This window comes from Peromyscus californicus, unplaced genomic scaffold (genome assembly GCF_007827085.1).
Source record: "Peromyscus californicus insignis strain IS unplaced genomic scaffold, ASM782708v3 Scaffold_5__1_contigs__length_169319896, whole genome shotgun sequence".
In the NCBI taxonomy this organism is placed as follows: Eukaryota; Metazoa; Chordata; class Mammalia; order Rodentia; family Cricetidae; genus Peromyscus; species Peromyscus californicus.
In genome coordinates this window covers 7,049,822-7,071,397 of record NW_026294573.1, presented here as the reverse complement: position 1 = coordinate 7,071,397, position 21,576 = coordinate 7,049,822, and the positions used below count along the sequence as shown (strand labels likewise).

Sequence of the window (21,576 nt, the reverse complement as noted above, 5' to 3'; positions counted from 1 at the left end):
TTACCCCCACTCATGTCCAGGCTGTTCATGTAGATCTCATTCCATTTCTCTGTCATTGGGCAATCCCTGTGTCTTTCTTGGGGTCCTGTTTTCCGGGTAGCCTCCCTGGTGATGTGAGTAGCAGACAAGTCATCCTTGTTTCATGTCTAGTATCCTGCTATGAGTGAGTACATACCATGTTTGTCTTTCTGAGTCTGGGTTACCTCACTCAGGATGATTTTTTCTAGATCCATCCATTTGTCTACAAACCTCATGATGCCATTGTTTTTTTCTGCTGAGTAGTATTCCATTGTGTATATGTACCACATTTTGTTTATCCATTCTTCAGTTGAAGGGCATCTGGGTTGTTTCCATGTTCTGGCTATTACAAACTTTGTTTTTGTTTTGTTTAATAATCTCACTATGTAGTCCTGGCTGTTCTGGCACTCACAAAGATCTACCTATCAGTGCTGAGATAAAAGAGATTGCCCATCTCCCTCAGCTATTGATTTTTTAAAGTTCTGGTCTAGTCTCAAACTATCAGAGTTGTAGAGAATAACCTTGAATGTCTGATTTCCCTGCCTCCACCTCATGAGCATCGAGACTACAAGAGTGTAGTTAACCCAAATAGATTTGTCAGTCAAAGAAAACACTAAAGCCAAAAAAGTCTTAACACAAAATGTCCAGGAAATATGAAACACCATGAAAAGACCAAATGTAATAATAATAGGGATAGAAGGAGAAGAATACCAACTCAAAGGCACAGAAAATATATTCAACAAAATCATAGAAAAAAAATTTCCCACTCTAAAGAAAGAATTACTATGAAGAAAAAAAGAAGCTTACTGAACACCAAATAAGCGGGATCCCCGCCCCACAAAAAAACCCAAAAAAACAAAAATGTCCTCTTGCCACATAATAATCAAACCACTAAATATACATAACAAAGAAAAAATACTAAGAGCCTCAAAGAAAAAAGGACAAGGAACATATAAAGGCAGACTCATCAGAATAACACCAGACTTCTCAGTGGAGACTATGAAAGCTAGAAGTTCCTGGACAATTGTTATGCACACACTACAGACCAAGGATGACAACTCAGACTATTATACCCAGCAAAACTCTCAATCACCATAGACTGAGTAAACAAAATATTTCATGATAAAACCAGATTTAAACAATACCTATCCACAAATCCAACCCTATAGAAAGCAGTAGAAGGAAAAATCCAACCTAAGGAAATTAAACACACCCATGAAAACTCAGGCAATAGATAATCCCCACATCAAAAAAACCAAAGAAGGAAAACAAAACACTACCACCAAAAAAATAACAGGAATTAACTAACAATCACTGGTCATTAATATCCATCAATATCAATGGTCTCAACTCACCTACAAAAAGACACAGGCTAACAGAATGGATACAAAAACAGAATCCATCCTTGTACTGCATACAAGAAACAAACCTAAACTTCAAAGAAAGATACTACTTCAGAATAAAAGCCTGGGAAAAGGCTTTCCAATGAAATGGACTTAAGAAACAAGCTGGTGTAGCTATCCTAATATCCAATAAAATAGATTTCAAACTAAAATCAATCGAAAGAGATCGGGAATGACATTACCTATTTATAACAGGGAAAATCCACCAAGATGAAGTCTCACTTCTGAACATTTATAAAAGAAACATTACTAAAGCTTAAATCACACACACTAGTAGTGGGAGATTTCAACACCCCACTCTCACCAATGGCCAGCCAATTTTAAGTAAACATAGATGTCAGGCAGTGGTAGCACTCGCCCTTAATTCCATGACATGTCAAGCAGAGTCTCTGTGTGTTCCAGGACACACTAGGGAATAGCCAAGTGTAGTGAGTCTCACCTTTAATCCCAGTACCAACCATAGAGATCTGGAGGTCTGTACAGACAGGAAGTGACAAGGAAGTTGGGTAGCTGGGCTAAGAGCCAATGAGAGGGCAGAACAGCAAGGCAATCAAAACCTAGGCAAGAAAAACCTAGGTAGACAGGAAGTCAGGGCATTTTGGAAGGTGCAGAGTTAGTGAGGTAAGGTACCTGGTGGCTTCCCCTATTTCACTGATCTAAGGCTCTCACTCCTTTATTTGGCTCTATGTTTCTTTTTTTTTTTTTTTAATTTTATTTATTTATTATGGATACAGCATTCTGCCTGCATGTATACCTGCAGGCCAGAAGAGGGCACCAGATCTCATTATAGATGGTTGTGAGCCACCATGTGGGTGCTGGGAATTGAACTCAGGACCTCTGGAAGAACAGTCAGTTCTCTTAACCTCTGAGCCATCTCTCCAGCCCTCTATGTTTCTTATTTAATAAGACCATTTAGAAATTTGTTTACAGAGCCTTGTGTGACTCTAAAGTCTTGGACAGTGCCTTCTCTGGCTCCTCTGAAGCTTTTATAACAGTTACTACTCACCAGAAAGGCCTCAAACTCGGAGATCCTCCTGCCTCTGCCTCCTGAGTGCTGAGATTGAAGGTGTGTGCCCTCACCACTGTGCCTCAAAGGATTTTAGGTGGTGGATCTGATCTTGGGAAGATTTGTCAAAAAGGTCAAAAGGTGGAGGCACTGTTTTTCTGCCCTGGCATTGCCCATGTGCTCGACCAACAATGGAGGAGTCAGAACCCCAGCATAAGCGGGCTGGACTGGATGAGGCAGCCCCAGGAAGCAGACACTCTGAGGAAGAGGACTATGTATCCTATGTCCGTTTGAGGCAGCGCCAGCAGCTACTGCTCCAGAAGCTGCTGCAGCGAAGACGTAAGGGAGCTGAGGAGGTAGAGCAGCAGGACAGTGAAAGTGAGCCCCAAGGAGATGAGGACAACATCCCGCTGGACCCTCAGTCCAATGTCAGCCTCCTGGATCAGCACCAACACCTCAAAGAGAAGGCTGAATCATGCAAGGAGTCAGCCAAGGAAAAGCAACTGAAGGAAGAAGAAAAGGTTCTGGAGAGTGTGGCTGAAGGCCGAGCCTTGATGTCAGTGAAGCAAATGGCCAAAGGCATCACATATAACGATCCCATCAAAACCAGTTGGACACCCCCACGTTATGTCCTGAGCATGTCTGAAGAGCGTCATGACCGAGTTCGGAAAAAGCACCACATCCTGGTAGAAGGAGAAGGTATCCCACTACTCATCAAGAGTTTCAAGGAAACGAAGTTTCCTGCCGCCATCCTTCGAGGCCAGAAAAAAAAGGGCATCCTCCACCCAACACCCATTCAGATCCAGGGCATCCCTACCATTCTGTCCGGTAGGGACATGATTGGCATTGCCTTCACGGGGTTAGGCAAGACACTGGTGTTCACACTGACCGTCATCATGTTTTGCCTGGAACAAGAGAAGCGGTTGCCTTTCTCCAAGCATGAAGGGTCCTATGGACTCATCATCTGCCCCTCGTGAGAGCTGGCCTGGCAGACCCATGGCATCCTGGAGTATTACTGCTGTCTGCTGCAGGAGGACAGCTCACCCCTACTGCACTGTGCTCTCTGCATTGGGGGAATGTCAGTGAAAGAGCAGATGGAGACCATCCGACATGGTGTGCATGTGATGGTAGCCACACCTGGATGCCTCATGGATTTGCTGCAGAAGAAAATGGTCAGTTTGGACGTCTGTCGCGACCTGGCCCTGGAAAAGGCTGACCGCATGATGGATACGGGCTTTGAGGGTGAAATCCGGACCATCTTCTACTTCAAGGGCCAGCAGAAGACTCTGGTTTTCAGTGCCACCATTCCCAAGAAGATTCAGATTTGCTAAGAGTGCCCTGGTAAAGCCTGTCACCATCAATGTGGGACGTGCTGGAGCAGCCAGCCTGAATGTCATCCAGGAGGTGGAATATGTTAAGGAGGAAGCCAAGATGGTGTACCTGCTCGAGTGCTTGCAGAGGACACCCCCACCTGTGCTCATCTTTGCAGAGAAGAAAGCAGATGTGGACTCCATTCATGAATACTTCCTGCTCAAGGGGGTCGAGGCTGTGGCCATTCATGGGGGCAAAGACCAGGAAGAGTGGACCAAGGTCATTGAGGCATTCCAGGACAGCGAGAAGGATGTCTTAGTGGCCACAGATGTGGCCTCCAAAGGCCTGGACTTTCCTGCCATCTGGCACGTCATCAATTATGACATGCCTGAAGAAATCGAGAACTATGTGCATGGAATTGGCCACACTGGGCGTTCAGAAAACACAGCATTGCTACCACCTTCATCAACAAGTCCTGTGATGAGTCAGTGCTCATGGACCTCAAAGCCTTGTTTGCTGGAGGCCAAGCAGAAGGTACCATCTTTTCTACAAGTGCTGCACTGTGAGGATGAGTCCATGCTGGACATCGGAGAAGAACGTGGCTGTGCCTTCTGTGGAGGACTTGGCCATCGGATCACTGACTGCCCCAAACTCAAAGCTATGCAGACAAAGCAGGTCATCAATATTGGCCGAAAGGACTACCTGGTCCACAGCTCCATGGACTTCTGAGCCATCTGTCTTCCCTCTTCTCATCAAGAGGTAGCATCAGTCACAAGACTCCGGCCATGCATACCCCAGCCCTCAAGACAATAATCCAGCCCCCAAGGAATGCTCAATCATACCACAAAGATACATGCTCAACTATGTCCGTAACAGCATTATTCATAATAGCCAGAACCTGGAAACAACCTAGATGCCTGACAACTGAAGAATGGATTAAGAAAATTGGTACATATACACAATGGAATACTACTCAGCAGAGAAAAAAATGACATCATGAAATTGGCAGGCAAATGGATGGAACTAGAAAATATCATCCTGAGTAAGGTAACCCAGACTCAGAAGGACAAACATGGTATGTACTCACTCATAAGTGGACCTTAGATATAAAGCAAAGGACAATCAGACTGCAACCCACTGATCCAGGGAGAGTACCTAGCAGTGGGGACCCAAGGATGACTTTGGCTTGTAAGTTTGGGTTTTGCCCAACCACTGGGCAAGTTTGAGTGAATCATTTCACTATTAGGATAAGAATTTGTACTGTATCAAGCTAATGAGAGAATATGGTGGCTGTAATTTCAGGAGGGGAGGCTAAAACCTTTTTAGATTATGGATTAGCCTATAGAAAAATGTCTGCTGTAAATCAAACAATGAAGGGGAAGATGAACAGGAACATCACTTGCACAACTTAAGTAAAACATAGCTCTCTGAAAAGATGAAGATAGATTTCTTCTGTATCCCACAATCTAATCAAAATTTATATGTATAATTCAGCTATTATTTGGCTTAAAGGGGCTTATTGGGAAATGTTATCATTTTTACTATTTTCTGCAGAGAAAATTTTTGTTGTTTCAAATGACTCTGGTCTTTTGAATTATAACCTGTTTTTATGTTCAAGCTATCTGTGCATTATTTCTCCTGCAGTTGTACATAAAATGTTTTTACATTTAAAAAAGGACAAATACTATAGAATTATATTACATGAAATATATAAAATATAAAAATTCATAGAGACAGAAAGATTAGCTGTTATCTCCAGATTGGGAAGAAAGGAATATAGAGCAATGATTTCTTAAGTACAGAATCTCTTTTTGGTGAAAAAAGCCTCACAAATGGACAATAGTATCGGAACGTAATATCATGAACGTAATAAATCAGTACAATTAATGTAATTAATGAATATCATAAAGAAAGTTATTGAATGAATAGTGCAAATGTAATCAATGAACACCACAAATGAAGTTAATATCACGAGTGTAAATTAATGAATATCATAAGTGTAATTAAAATAATACATTTTAAAAAATTAAAAAAAGGAGTATGATTAAGACAGGAAGGGACCAGGCTTAGAAGGAAGGAAGGCTCAGTGATTAAGAGAGCTTCCTGCTCTCTGGAGGACCTGAGTTTGGGTTTCATCACTCACAGTAGGTGATGGCTCTTGTAACTGCAATTCCAGAGGACCCAATGCCCTCTTCAGACGTCTGTGGAAACCATATGTGCATACACACATGTACATAGAAAAACCAAAATAAATTATTATAAATGCTGTGACCAGATTCTGAAAGCTTCTGAAAGGATGAATGTTGTCTGTTAGCATTTAGGACACCTGGCCTGCCCTCTGAGTCCTGACAGGATATATCTCAGCTGCAACCTCTATGAGCACCCCCTGTGTGCATTCGCTATGTTTCCTTATAAAATGCGGGCCTTGTACACCTCCTGTCTCTTTCTCTTCCTTCACTCTCGTCCCCAGAGACCTGTCTCTGCCCCTTCTCTCCCCTCCCCTCCATAATCCTCCCACGTGGACCTGTTGTATATGTGACTCCTTCCTGCTGCCTCACCATTTTAAAATACAACAGTGTCTGCGGTCCAAGCTTGTCTTGAGCTTTAAAAAATCCTCCAGCCTCAGCCTCCCTAGTGCTAGGTATAGGCACAAGCCAAGACAGCCTTTTAATTCCTTTATTGTGTTTGTGACTTTCTGTCTTAACTTTTAAATTCTTTTAATTATCCCTCTGGTAAATGTAAACGCTTTTCTTTCTTTGTTTTTTCTTTCTATTTTTCACAATAAAGTTTTTTATGGAAACAGGCTGGTGTGGGGACAGAGGAAAAGACAAATAGGTCTGGGTTAGGTGGCTCAGGTGAAGTAGTGGGGCTTCTTCTCATGGATACCATATTCGCTGAGGGCAGGGGTCAAGTCCCCCATGGTAAGGGTACTTGCGGTCCTTGCTCTTGGTCAGGGAGCTGCCAGAGGTTGTGCCCTTCATTTTGCAGTGCTGTAGGGCATCGTTGGCAATATCCGAGATGAACTTCTGGGCAGCTAGTGAGATGAGCCGAATTATGAATGGGTCTGAAGTTTCAAAGCCAGCAGGATTCAGGTAATAAGCGGTCACTGCATCTGGTATCGTAGGAGTGTAATCCTCCAGCTGCATCAAGAAGTTTACAGGAGACTTGCTGGACACTATGGGCTTCACTTCTCTGTTGGCCTTTCTCAGCAGGGCATATAGGCCCTTAGACATTGCCCCTTCAGGGGGAGCCTTGTCGCCCACTGCCACTGATGCCTGCCCATGTTGCTCTGCAGGCTCCCTGGCTGGCCCCTCCACAGGGCCCCTGCCCTTAGTGACAGCTCCAGCCCCGGGTCGCCCTGCCATTCCCGCAGAGCTAGTCTTGCTCTCCATGGCTGTGCTGGAGGGCAGCCTGGCAGGAGCCAATACAGGAGGCGCCCAACCCGCGACCGGGGTGGGGCATGAGCTGCTGCTGCCTCAGGGTCCTTGCTGGAGCCGCTGCAGCTCATGGTGATGGTGGGAGGGGCGACGAACCAGGCTTTTCTTCATTATGATCTAGATCTAATTTTATTAAGGATTTAAACCTTTTGACATTTTTGACAAACCTTCCCAAGATCAAATCCTCTGTCTAAAATCCCTTTGAGGCAGTTCGGTGGGGCCACACGCCTTTAATCTCAGCTGTGAGAGGCAGAGGCAGGAGGATCTCTGAGTTTTAGGCCAGCCTGGTGAGTAGTAACAGGGTATAAAAGCTTACATATAGAGGTATAAACTAGGTCTGGGCTAAATGAAATTTTCTCCTTCACAGTAGCCACACCAAACAATAAAAAAAAAAAAATGAAGATGAAATGAGAGACAGGCTAGCCTGGGTGAAATGGGGCTTCTTGATAGGGTGAATGACTTGTCTGATCTGGACGCTGCTTACAGGTCTTACAATCTCAGCAGGGTAAGTCAGTCACTCCAGGTTCCAATGCTCACAGGGTCTTGCCTATGCCTATGAGAGCTGGTGGATTCCTTGTCTCAGGAAGTTATGCATCTCAGGCAGTTGGGTATTGGGGTAGGGTGTGGGTCTTGTAGATTGCAGGGTCTGATGGGAGTTTTTGGTGGGGAGAGTCTCTCTCCGGGAGTTTTCCCTGCTGGCCAGCAACTGAGGCAGAGGTGGATGGGGGTTTCTGGAGACTGGTTGTGTCCCAGGACCTGGGTCCTAGAGGCAGGACTCTCTGGCTGGGAGAACAGTCACTCACCTCTTGATCCAGTGAGAGCTGGCAGATTGAATTCCTTGTCTCAGGAAGTTACTGGGGTCTCAGGTAGATGGGTATTGGGATAGGGTGTGGGTCTTGTAGATTGCAGGGTCTGATGGGGGTTTTGTAGGAGGAGCCTGGCCACAGGAATTTTCCTTGCTAGCCAGCAAGTGGGGCAGAGTTGGGTGGGGGTTCCTGGGGACTGGCTGTGTCCCAGGGCCCATAGCAAGGGACTCTTAAAGATGTATTTATTTATTATGTATAGTGTTTTGTCTGCACATATCCCTGCAGGCCAGAAGAGGGAACCAGATCTCTTTACAGATGGTTGTGAGCCACCATGTAATTGCTGGGAATTGAACTCAGGACCTTCAGAAGAACAAGCAGTGCTCTTAACCTCTGAGCCATCTTTCCAGCCCCATAATATTTTTTTTCTGGAGCTGAGGACCATACCCAGGGCCTTTTGCTTGCTAGACAAGCACTCTACCTCTGAGCTAAATCCCCAGGACCTTTTTTTTGGTGGGGGGTGGTTTTCCAGACAGGGTTTCTCTGTGTAGCTTTGCGCCTTTCCTGGAACTCACTTGGTAGCCCAGGCTGGCCTGGAACTCACAGAGATCCACCTGGCTCTGCCTCCTGAGTGCTGGGATTAAAGGCATGCATCACCACTGCCCGGCTGCAGGGGACTCTTAAAGACACTGCTAGGATGAAGCTGAATGAATCCATCATATAGACAGACTAAATTTGGGAAAAGCATCATCTGCCTTGCTTTCATTCCCACCAATCCTCTTCAATACTTTTTGGCATAACTAATCTTTTGATCTCTCCCTAGGTACCTGAAGACCCCCTTGAAGACCCTGGCAATCACTGCCTGCCAGCTCTCCCAGTCAGACTTGGATTACCTGAGCCAGTGCCTGAACATTCGTGAGCTCAAACATCTGCACCTGATAGGTGTAGAGCTATCTGATTCATGCCCTAAGCTTCTTGGCGTTCTCCTTGAGAGAATCGCAAGTACCCTGCAAACCCTGGAATTGGAAGAGTGCAAGATGAGGGACTGTCATTTCAATGCTATCTTGCCTTCCCTGAGCCAATGTTCCCAGCTTACTAAGGTCAATTTCACAAATAATGATATCTCTCTGCTTGTCCTGAAGAGCCTTCTACATCACACAGCCAAGCTGAGAAAGCTGACCCATGAGATGTACCCCACACCTCTGTTATGCTATGAGGAATTTAAGCTACTTTGTGCTGAGCTGCTGGATATACTCAGGGCAGAAAGGGAGCCCAAGCACGTCTCTTTTTCTCCTATTTGGAGTGCTTTCACTCACGATTCTATACCCTGGAGGGCAGAAATTTTTGCCTTACTTTTTCAATAAGTAGGATAAGGTTTCTTCTGGTACTAAAAATGGAAGCCTAGTGTTGGGAGTGTATGTATACTATGGACATCCTCACTTGCATATAATAAAATGTGCTGAGTATTTTGGGTTGTTTGTGTATCTTCATTCGAGAGCACAGCCCACTTGTTCCCAGCATTTTAATACCTGTTTCTTTCCCCATCGCCCTAATCAAGTCATGGCATCTGACAGACATGTCTCTCATCAAGGGGTTCTAGAGCATATGGCTTCACAGTGCTTAATATATTGGAAAGAAAATGGAGTGCAAAGGGTTCAGATCACAGGGACTCAGGTTGACATGAAGAACAATGGGATGTGTACCCCTGACTGTCCTGGAACTCACTTTATTGTCCAGGCTCAGAGATTCACCTGCCTCTGCTCCCAAGTGCTGGAACTAAAGGTGTCAACCTCCACCACCTGGCATGATTGGTTGTTTTGGTTTTTTTTTAAGTAATTTTTCCATTTTTGGTTTTCAAGACAGTTTTTCTTCATAGCCCTGGCTGTCCTGGAACTTACTATAGTGTAGTCCAGGGTGGCCTTGGACTCAACAGTAGTCTTAATAGTAGTAGTAGTAGTAGTAGTAGTAGTAGTAGTAGTAGTAGTAGTAGTAGTAATAATAATAATAATAATAATAAATCAATAAGTAAAACATGTACGTTAAAGTGTGTGTGTTTATGGTTGGGAGCTGGAGATCTGGTGCCCTCTTCTGGTCTGCAGGCATACATGCACGCAGAACACTATACACAATAAATAAATCTTAAAATTTTTCATAATTATTACATTTATTTAGTGTGTGTGTGTGTGTGTGTGTGTGTGTGTGTGTGTGTGTGTGTGTGTGTGTGCATGTGCATGCTGAGGCACAGGTCTGGATGTCAGAGAACTCTGAGAATTCTCTACATGCCACGTGGGTCTTGGTGATTGAACCCAGGTCCTCAGGCCTGGTGGCAAGTGCCTTTACCTGCTGAGCCACCTCACATGCCAAAACAATTTTTTTTTAATTTTAATAAAAGTAGTGGTGTGAAGCTTGCTAGTGCAGTATTGCATTCTCAGCACAAAAAAAGAAAACATTGGAAATGTCTGGTTCAGGCCTGCTGTAAATTTTTATTTTTTAGAAAGGGACTCTCCTTGGCAGCCCTGGCCTGGCCTCCAACTCAGAGATCCTTCTGCTTCTGCCTCCCAAGGGTTGAGACTATAGACCATCATCACACCTTGGCCATTTTCTGTAAATTTTTTCTTAGAGACAGGGTTTCTCTGTAGATTTGGAGACTGTTCTGGAACTCACTCTGTAGACTAGGCTGTCCTCAAACTCACAGAGATCCGCCTGGCTCAGCCTCCCCAGTGCTGGGATTAAAGGCCTGTGCCACCATCTCCCAGCTAGTTTTCTATAAATTTAAAAGTTTGCACCTTAGCTGGTGCTGCTTGTCTGTAATACCAGTTCATGAGGCTGAGGCAGGAGGATTTCCCTGAGTTTGAGACTAGCTTGAACTACATAGTGAGTTTCATGTGGGCTATAAAGTGAAACCTCTTCTATCTAAAAAAAAAACAAAGTTCAGAGTTCCAAGTTGTAAACCTCCCAGTGAACTGGTTTCTGCCCATGCCGAACTTTCAAGACCATGGCTCCACCCCACCCCACCCCCACACTGGACATAGCACTTAAACAGCCTCCTTCTCCACACTTTCAAAGTCATTATCCCCCTTCATGTCTAGTTTCTCATTCTTGAAAATAAGTGTTATCAAGTGATGTAATGTTGTCGTCAGAAATCTACCAAAGATCAACAGAATGCTACACTGATTCACCAAAATGCTCCAAGCCTTGGAAGAACATTGTTCGTAGAGGATGTAGGTTTAATTCCCAATAACTACATAGCTCTGCTATCTGTATCTCCAATTCCAATGGATGCAAAACCCTCTTCTGCCATCTTTGGGCAGTGCATGAGCATCATGACCAGATACACACTCAGTCAAAACACCCAAACACATAATAAAAACAAGTATTTAAAATGCTGTAATTTAGACAGGTCTTCAATCTCAACACTGGGGGAGCAAAGGCAAGGATTAAAGGCACCTGTGAGCTGTGGTCAGCCTGGTCTACAGAGTGAGTTCCAGGACAGCCAGGGCTACAAAGAGAAACCCTGTCTTGAAAAACCAAACAAACAAAAAAATCAGTGAAGCAGACACACAGCAGAAGAAACTTCTTTGTTAGTCTTAAAGTGCCCATGTCTAAGCTGACCACTGCAAACAGACCGTATTGGTCATCTGACCTCTGTCGGGTCTACAGAGGTTACAGGACTCTTGATTCAAGTGACTGGTCCTATTGTACTGAGGGTGGGTGGCTATCAGTAATAGTACTGGGGGATTAAACATAGGACTTTGTGCATGCTAGGCAAATGCTCTACCATTATGAACCCTTAAAGCATTACACTGCTCTGTGTATATTTTGGATTTAGGGGGATTTTCATTGTTTAAATAAATGTGTGACAAAGAAGTCTTTGTGTTTAGGTTATTTGTTTTTTTTTTGTTTGTTTGTTTGTTTTGAGACAGAGTCTCTCTACATAGCCCAGGCTGTCCTGGAACTCAGTATGTAGACCAGGCTGGCATCAAAATCCCAGAGATCTGCTTGCCTCTGTCTCCCAAGAACTAGGATTAAAAGCTGCACCACCACCAGCAAGAAGTCTTGGTATGTGTAGACCATACTGGATTGAACTCATGGTATATATATGCTTTATATATATATGTGTGTATATATATATATGCTTTATATATATGTGTATATATATATTATATGAGAGCTATTGGTGTGAATAATTGTCTTGTGGTTTACATAAGAATCCTCTTAAAATGTTTGTTTTGAGACAGGGTCTCACTTTGTAGCCCTGGCTGGGTTAGGACTTGCTTTGTAGACCAGGCTGCCCTTGTCTCTGCCTCCTGACCACTATGTGGGATGCACCACCATACCCAGTGTATCCTTTTAAAATTATAAAAGAAGCTTGCTGCTTTTAAATAATGTGTATGCACATTTAAAATTATAAAGGAAGTTTAGTTTCCTTAAATAACGCAATGCATATGAAAATATGTTAAACTTTGTTTTCTTTCTCAGAACATGTGAAACTTTTTATGTTTTTTGGTTTGTTTGCTTTGTTTTGTTTTTTATTTTTATTTTTTGTTTGTTTGCTTTTTTTTTTTTTTTAATGTTTTTGAGACAGGGAATCTTTGTATAACTTTGCCCTGGAACTCACGTCTGGCAACAAGTGAAACTTTTTAAGAAATAGATTTTAAATACCAATGCAGAAGCATTTTTTGTAGTCTGGGAGTAGTGCTCACAGCTGTCATCCCATCACTCAGGAAACTGAAGCCAGAGGCCACACAGAGAGTTCTAGGTCAGCTGGAGCTTAAGTGAGATCCTGCCATAAACAAACAAACAAAAGGTATTAAGAGGCAGGAGGGTCAGTTCAAGTGAGTTCATAGTTCCATCAAGCCTGGGCTGCATGAGACAGCCATAAACAAACAAAACCTTCAGTGGGACCACTGAGACGGCGCAGTGAGTAAAGGCACTTGCTGTGTGCAAGCCTGTTGAGCAGTGTTCGATCCCCAGAACCCATGGGAAGGCAGGAGAGAACTGACTCCACATAGCTGTCTTCTGACCACACATGTGCCATGACAAACATGGTACACACACACAAATACACACACACACACACAGAGTAATAAACAAATAAATTGATGTGATCTTCAGACCTCTACAAGGTTTCTCCGTGTAGTTTTGGTGCCTGTCCTGGATCTCTCTCTGTAGACCAGGCTGGTCTCAAACTCACAGACATCTGCCAGGCTCTGCCTCCTGAGTGCTGGCTGGGATTAAAGGTGTGCACCACTATCGCCCCGCTAAGAAAGGGCCCTTAAACAAGACATAGTGGTACAAACCTATGGTGAAGCAAGTTCCTGCCTGGCCTTGAACTCAAACCAAACCACCTGCTTCTTCCCCCTGCATGCTGGGATTAAAGGTGTGCACCACCATGCCTGCAGGAACATCTTTGTTTGTTTATTGTTTTATGAACATCTTCTGAGGCATAAGTATTTCAGTGGTGGCTGTGGGTTTACTAATTCAAAACTGCCAGCATCAGCAGGGTATAGTGGCACACACCTTTAATCCCAGCACTTTGCAGGTAGAGGCAGGCAGATCTCTGTGAGTTCTAGGCCAGACTAACAATGTCACCAACATATGCAAGGGACATGAGTCTCTAAATGTAAGGTTTCCTTGTGAGCATAAACTGGTCACAGACAGGTAAAATTACCTCCAAAACCTGCTGGGTTTAAGAAAATCCCAGGGGACAAAGAAGACTAGATGAAAGGTCACATACCAAGTAAAGTAAATATGCCGCCCATTCAGGCCCACTGTCAACTCTAGCACTGCTCCCAAAATTATGACATTCCCAAGACTCAAGGGATTTCATTTTTGCTCTCAAGACATTAATAAAGCTGAAATCATATGGCACACAGGACCCTCTAGCTAGCTATATGATAGTCTATTATCATGTATATGTTGAGATTTGGGAGTAAATTATACCATAGGTCATTTCAAAATGCAATAGCCTTCTGGAAGTTCCAGCTCACCTGATCCTAAGATCTATGGTTAAGAAGTATAATTAAGATGGGATGGGATGGAACCAGACCTGGAGAGAGGGAGAGCTCAGGGATTAAGAGAGCATGCTGTTCTCTGGAGGTCCTGAGTTTGGGTTTCAGCACTCAGGTTAGGTGATGGTTTTTGTAACTGCAGTCCCAGAGGACCAAAAAAAAAAAAAAAAAAATTCCCTGTTCAGACCTCTGTGCATATGTGCATACACACATGTACATCCATAAAGCAAAATGAATTAATTTAAAAATTCCCACCAGATCCTGAGAGCCTCTGAAAAGATGAGCGTTCCTTGTGGACACAGGTTGTCTGTTAGCATTTAGTACACCTGGCCTGCCCTTGGGGTCATGACAGGATATATCTCAGCTGCAGCCTCTAAGATCACACCTTGTGCGCATCTGCTGTTTCCTTATAAAATGCGGGCCTTGTACACCTCCTGATTCTTTCTCTTCCTTCACTCTCGTCCCCAGAGACCTGTCTCTGCCCCTTCTCTCCCCTCCCCTCCATAATCCTCCCACGTGGACCTGTTGTATGGTGTGACTCCTTCCTGCTGACTCACCATTTTAAAATACAACAGTGTCTGCGGTGCAAGCTTGTCTTGAGCTTTAAGCAATCCTCCAGCCTCAGCCTCCCTAGTGCTAGGTATAGGCACAAGCCATGGCAGTATTTTAATTCCTTTATTATGTGACTTCCTGTCTTAACTTTTAAATTCTTTTAATTATCCCTCTGGTAAGTGAAAAGGCTTTTCTTTTATCATGATCTAGATCTAATTTTATTAAGTGATTTACACCTTTTGACATTTTTGGCATTTTTCCCAAGACTGGATCCTTCCATCTAAAATCCCTTTGAGGCAGGACGGTGGGGGCAGAGGCAAGAGGATCTCTGAGTTTGAGGCCAGTCTGGTGAGTAGTAACGGGATATAAAAGCTTCAGAGGAGACAGAGAAGACACTGAACAGGAGCTTAGAGTCACACCTGGCCCGACTAGGAGAGAAAGCTCCCTGTCACATCTGGTAAGTCAATGGTTTCTATCGACATACCTCTGCTCCCTTCCCCCCAGCTTAGGCCCTTGGTGGTACTAGCCTGGAATCCCACCTATTGTCTTCTGTTGAGCTTGGAGGATCACTTCTTGAGCCCAGGAGTTCTGGGCCAGCCTGAGCAGTGGAGGATCTCAGCAGCCAGTTTCTAGTAGCTGTGAGGATGTGCACCTTGATTGTTACAGTCTCTGATTTGGGCTCTTAGAGGAACAGAGTGTTTTCCTTGGTTTGAGATAAAATCTTGTTGTGTATCCCAGGCTTGTCCTGAAATTCACAGTGGGGGTGTTGCCTGCACTATGTCTGTATCACATAAATGCCTGGTGCCTGTGAAGCCTAGAGGAGAGCATCCTGTAGAACTGGAGCTGTGAGCCATCATGCAGGCGCTGAGAATTCAACCCCGGTCCTTGTGAAGAACATCCAGCTCACTTTATCACTGAGCAATCCATTCACCACCACCACCCTCCCCCCCCCCCCCCCGCCCCTTTTTGAGTCAAGGTCTCAACTGTGTAGCCCTGGCTGGACTCATTCACAGCTATCAGACTGCCTCTGCTTCCTAAGCACTGCTTCTCGGCTAAGGGTGTTTATGAACATGCTCAGCCTTGCCTAAACATTTTAAGTAATTGTTGCTTTTCATTTATTTCACATTAAATTTTATTAGTCCCCCTGACCCCCAGACAGGGCTTCTCTGTCTAGCTTTGGAGCCTGTCCTGGAATTCACTTTGTAGACCAGGCTGCCCTCCAACTCAGATCGGTCTGCCTCTGCCTCCTGAGTGCTGGGATTAAAGTAGTTTGGTGTTTTTTTTTTTTTTTGAGACTCTCTCTACACAGCTCTTGTTGTCCTGGAACAATATGTGCACCAGGCTGGCCTCAGCGAGGTCCTCCTGTTTTTGCCTCCACAGGCTGGGATTAACAGTGGTCACTACCACGCCTGGCTATTTACATAAAAACATTTTAACTAAAATTTTTGACACAGGCCTGTAAACTTGAGAACTGAGTCAGGAAGAATGATATGAGTTAGAGGGGATTCCAAGCTACATAGAGGGACTCTCTCTTGAAAAAAAAAAAAAGCGAGGCTATGTTGTGGAATGATCTCCTGGTCCCCAAGAGCCATTAACATCTTCATCAGAGCAGCTGTGGTTACTTAATCATTCCTATTGACCTTCCATCATAGGAGGGAGTAGGAGGGACAATAGATCCTCACCTGAGGTGGCAGCCACTTCCTATGCCCCCATCCCAGCTGTATATAATTCTGCCCTGACTGCTGCTGGTCTGGGGAGACTTGAGTATATTGGAGGTTAGTGGAAGGAAAGACTCCATCTAAGAGGTATGGAGATGTCATGTTGGGTGAGACTGAGTGATTACAGTTCAGGGTCATTTAGGCTCTGTAAGTAACCCCTCACCCATGATCCCGTATAAAAATCCAGTAAGTTCATTGGTTGACCAAGCTGAACATGGGCGGGAAGCTGACTTTAGTCAGTACTAGTGTTTTACCTGGGGTAATGACTTGTTCCCATCTCCCCGGGGCAAAGTTCATACAACGGTTGAACCTAAGCTTGCGTGTACTAGGCAATTGCTCCACTACTGAGCCATATTCCCAGCCTCATTTGCTTTTTTTGGTAGTCTGTTTTAAACTGAGTCTTGCTATGTAGCTAGCATGGGAATTCACTCTGGAGATGTGTAGATACACCAGGCTAGCCTTGAACTCAGAGATCTGAATGCCTCCCCAGTGTTAGGATTAAAGGTATGCATCAACATGATGCCTGGCTTCCAGCCAGAAATACACCCCCCACCCCTCAGACAGGGTTTCTCTGTGTACCCCTGGCTGTCCTGGAACTCACTTTATAGACCAGGCTCCAAGATTCACCTGCCTCTGCTCACAAGTGCTGGGACTAAAGGTGTGAACCACCGCCACCTGCCAGGATTGGTTTTTTGTTTTGTTTTTTAAGTAATATTTTCATTTTTTGGTTTTTAAGACAAGAGTTTTTCTCAGTAACCCTGGCTGTCCTGGAACTTACTCTTATGTAGTCCAGGCTGGCCTTGAACTCAACAGTGAGACCCTGTCTTATTAGTAATAGTAATAATAATAAATCAATAAGTAAAATATTTAGCTCAAAGTGTGTGGGGGTGGGGTGGGGGGAAGCTGGAGAGATGACTCAGCAGTTAAGAGCACTGACTGCTCTTCCAGAGGTCCTGAGTTCAATTCCTAGTAACCACATGGTGGCTCACAACCATCTATAATGAGATCTGGTGCCCTTTTCTGTCCTGCAGGCATACGTGCAGGCAGAACACTGCATACTTAATAAATAAATAAATAATAAATAAATAAATAAATCTTAAAAAAATTAATAAAATAAGTGCTAGTGCAGTATTGCATTCTCAGCACCAAAAAAGAAAACACAGAAAATGTCTGCCTCAGGTTTTCTGTAAATTTTTATTTTATATTTTAGAAAGGGACTCTCCTTGGCAGCCCTGGCCTGGCCTCAAACTCAGATCTTCTGCCTCTGCCTCCCAAGGGCTGACATTAAAGGCCATCAGTACACTTGGCAGTTTTCTATAATTTTTTTGTCTTTGAGACAGGGCTTCTCTGTAGCTTTGGAGCCTGTTCTGGAACTAGCTCTGTAGAGTAGGCTGGCCTGGAACTCACAGAGATCTGCCTACCTCAGCCTCCCCATTGCTGGATTACAGGCATGCACCACCACCGAAAGGGTAGTTTACTGTAAATTTTATTTTTGTTGTTGTTTGGTTGGTTGGTTTTTTGAGACAGGGTTTTTTGGTTTTTTGTTTTGTTTTGTAGTTTTTTTGTTGTTGTTGTTTTTCATTGTTTCTTTGTTTTTTTTTTGTTTTTTGATACCGGATCTCTGTGTTGCTTTGGAGCCTGTCCTGGAACTTGATTTCTAGACCAGGCTGGCCTCGAACTCAGAGATCTGCCTGCCTTTGCCTCCCAAATGCTGGGATTAAAGGCCTGGGCCACCACCAACCCGCCTAGTGTTTGTAAATTTTAATGAAAAGTTTGCACCTTAGCTGGTGGTGCTGGCCTGTAATACCAGTTCATGAGGCTGAGGCAGGAGGATTTCCCTGAGTTTGAGACTAGCCTGAACTGCATAGTGAGTTTCATGTGGGCTACAGAGTGAAACCCCTTCTAAGGAAACAAAGTTCAGAGTTCCAAGTTTTGTGCCTCTCATTGACCCGGTTTCTGTCCATGTTTAACTTTCAAGACCATAGCTCCACCCTCCCCACCCCCACACTGGACATAGTACTTAAACAGCCTCCTTCTCCACACTTTCAAAGTCATTATCCCCCTTTATGTCTAGTTTCTCATTCTTGAAAGTAAGTGTTATCAAGTGATGTAATGTTGTCATCAGAAATCTAGGAAGATCAACAGAATGCTACCCCAATTCACCAAAATGTTCCTAGGACTTGGAAGAAGACTTGTTCATAGAGGATCTGGGTTCAATTTCCAACACCTACATAGCTCAGCTATCTGCAACTCCAGTTCCAATGGATGTAAAACCCTCTTCTGCCATCTTTGGGCAGTGCATGAACATTATGCACAGACACACACTCAGTCAAAACACCCATACACGTAATAAAAACAAATATTTCGCCAGGCGGTGGTGGCCCACGCCTTTAATCCCAGCACTCGGGAGGCAGAGCCAGGCAGATCTCTGTGAGTTCGAGGCCAGCCTGGGCTACCAAGTGAGTTCCAGGAAAAGGCGCAAAACTACACAGAGAAACCCTGTCTCAAAAAACCAAAAAAAAAAAAAAAAAAAACCAAATCTTTCAAATGTCTTAATTTAGACAGGCCTTCAATCTCAACACTGGGGGTGCAGAGGCAGGGATTAAAGGTACCTCTGAGTTGTGGTCAGCCTGGTCTACAGAGTGAGTTCCAGGTCAGCCAGGGCTATACAGAGAAACCCTGTCTTGAAAAACCAAAACCAAACCAAACAAAATGTTCATTAAGAAAATAACTCTTGATATTAGTGTAAAGTAGATTCTGGGTTCTGGTTTGGGAATACTGTTTGCTAGTTCTTCGGTCTGCATCACTGCCAGCTGACCACAAGATGCCTGAGTAAGAAATCAAAAGAGGCTGAGCTTGCATCCTCACTGTGCCTGAAACTAGGTGTAGACTAAAAATATTTGCCATTGGTTAGCTCAAATGAGGGAGCTTTTTGGATTGGCACACACACACACACAAAAAAAAATAAAACTTCCTTATCAAATGTATTTTTTAATTGTCAAAGTATTTAATTTGCATGCCCTTACCTTATATTTAAATGACTCTGGGTGGAGAGATGGCAAGTTAGGATAAGGTTAGTGTAACTTGTTTAAGTTTGATGTACCCAGGCTGATCTCCAACTTGCTAAATAGTTGAGGTTGGCCTTGATCTCTGGATTCTCCTATCTTTTGAGACAGGCTTTATTGGTGTATCTCTGGCTGTCCTGGAACTCACCATGGAGCCCAACCTGGCATCAAACTCAGATCCCAGTGTTTCTGCCTCCAGGGATTAAAGATGTGCACCACCATGCCTGACTTTGATTTATTTTATATGTGCGTGAGTGCTCACCTACTTGTATAAATTTGTATCATCCGTGTGCCTAGTGCCAGGGATGTTAGAAGAGAGTGCTAAATTCCCTAGAACTGCAATTACCAGGCAGTTGTGAGCTGACATGTGAGGGCTGAAAATGAATTCCAGGTCCTCTACAGGAGCAAGTGCTCCTAAATGCTGAGCCATCTCTCCAGTCCCAGACCTCCTATGTTCCGGTGTCAGGATTACAGGCCTCTGTCACTACTCCCAGCAATATAGTGTCTAAGTGATGAGAAAAACTGCCCCAGGAAGTTGAGTTAGCTTTCAGAATCCTCAGGAATCACTTCCCACTGGGAATGGAATCCAGTGCCAAACTGGTTGGAAATGGGTGAGAGTGAAGTGGGCTGTGACCACTGATACTTGGGAGATGATATTGTAAATGGGGGTGGGGGGGGGAAGGGGGGAGTGGGGGGTGGGGTGGGGGATGATATGGATTTGTGGATCAATGGAATATAGAGCGGAATGAGCAGTGACTGTGGCCCTGGGTGTCTGTGATGTGTGAGAAAGGACCTCTAATCATTATGAAAATATAGCTGTCTTTTTCTAAATGCTTCTCTGGGATCTTTCTCCCTGAAGATCCACCAAAATGAGCAGCAAGACCCTGCTCACACTCCAGGAACTGGCTGGCCAGAGACTGTTGAGAGAGGAGGCCTTGGCCAACATTGCTTTGAAGAACTTACCCATAGTATTGTTACCACCACTGTTGAAGCAAGCCTATGCTGGTAATCATGTTAATGTCCTGAGGACAACAGTGTCTTCCTGGCCCTTCCCCCGACTCCCTCTGGGAGCTCTGAAGAGAACAAGCTACTTAGAGACCCAAGCACAAGTTGTCCTAGAGGAGATTGATAAACTGCTTATCCAGGAGGTTCGCCCCAGGTGAGGAAGACTTGGGTACCCTGGGAGGGAAGCCCAGAGCAGAGATGATAGGATTCAAAATGGGGAAGAGGGGCCACGGATGGAGAAGAGGTTTCTGATGGCAGCAGCTTTCAGACTACAGACTTTGGCCACTGCTGAGCCATCTGGGAAAGGGCTGTGCAGGGTGCAGGACTCATGGTGGATACAGCTGTGCCTGAAGGACTGCCCCTGCTTCCCATGGGTACTAGAAGTGGGACAGGGAGACACTGAAGGCCATGGAAGAAAGTAAGACAGAACAGAAGGCCAACTTCAGGGCTGGAATAAAACACAGGCAAGATATTGTGTCCTGGCCTAGCTGCTGAGGCTCTTTTCTGTTTTACCCACAGGCAGTACAAACTGGAAGTGCTGGATCTACGGTCTGTGGGTCAGAACTATTTGGATATGTGGCCTGGGTCCATGGATAACTGGTTACCACAGACCTCAAGTGAGACTCAAGCAGTGGCAGGCCATTCGAAGGCAGGAGTGAAGACGTCCTTGAAGGTGGTAGTGGACTTGTTTTTCATGGAAGCCCCCCTTACCCAGTTCTTAGGGTACCTCCTTGAATGGAGTGATAAGAGGAAAGGGTTGTTACAGCTGTACTGTAATGAGCTTCACATTTGGTCAGCATTCCGTTTGAAACACAGGAAGCTCTCAGAAAAGGTAAACCTGGAGTATGTAGAAACACTGGGCCTGCATGATGCTTTCTGCAATCCAGTTTTCTTGCTTAACTTGGCTTCTTACCTGGGCTGCATGAGGAACCTTCATAAGCTCTCTCTCACCAACATCCAAGAAGATAACTATTTCCCCAGAGGAGAAGAGCTATATCATCATCCAGTTCACCTCGCAGTTCCTCAACCTGGAATGTCTCCAGAAGCTGCATCTGGAAAGGGTTCCCTTCCTTGAGGGCCACCTGCACCAGCTGCTTGGGTAAAGACAGATGCTCTGCAGAGCAGAACAAAGCCCTGTACCTTTATATTAGTGGGCACCTGCTCCCTGTACCCACTAGTGCATTGACAGTGCTGAGGCATTAGCAATGCCAAGGCATTGTTTCCTGTCTGCTCTGACCTAGAGAGAG

At 44.6% G+C, this 21,576-nt stretch overlaps 1 protein-coding gene and 2 pseudogenes across 1 annotated transcript; 2 read left to right on the top strand and 1 right to left on the bottom strand.

Moving 5' to 3' along the window:
* Nucleotides 1-21,576, top strand: part of LOC128096151 (U4/U6.U5 tri-snRNP-associated protein 1-like) — a 306,060-nt pseudogene that overhangs the window by 128,281 nt on the left and 156,203 nt on the right.
* Nucleotides 2,619-4,538, top strand: LOC128097559 (probable ATP-dependent RNA helicase DDX41; annotated as a pseudogene).
* On the bottom strand, nucleotides 6,615-7,130 carry LOC128097564 (transcription initiation factor TFIID subunit 10-like). The gene has a single exon (XM_052718154.1). It carries the CDS (start codon nucleotides 7,128-7,130, stop codon nucleotides 6,615-6,617), a length of 516 nt encoding a protein of 171 aa, XP_052574114.1.

Excerpts from the sequence above, each read along its gene's own strand:
- LOC128097564 (XM_052718154.1), bottom strand. The coding sequence starts at position 7,130 with ATGGAGAGCAAGACTAGCTCTGCGGGAATGGCAGGGCGACCCGGGGCT.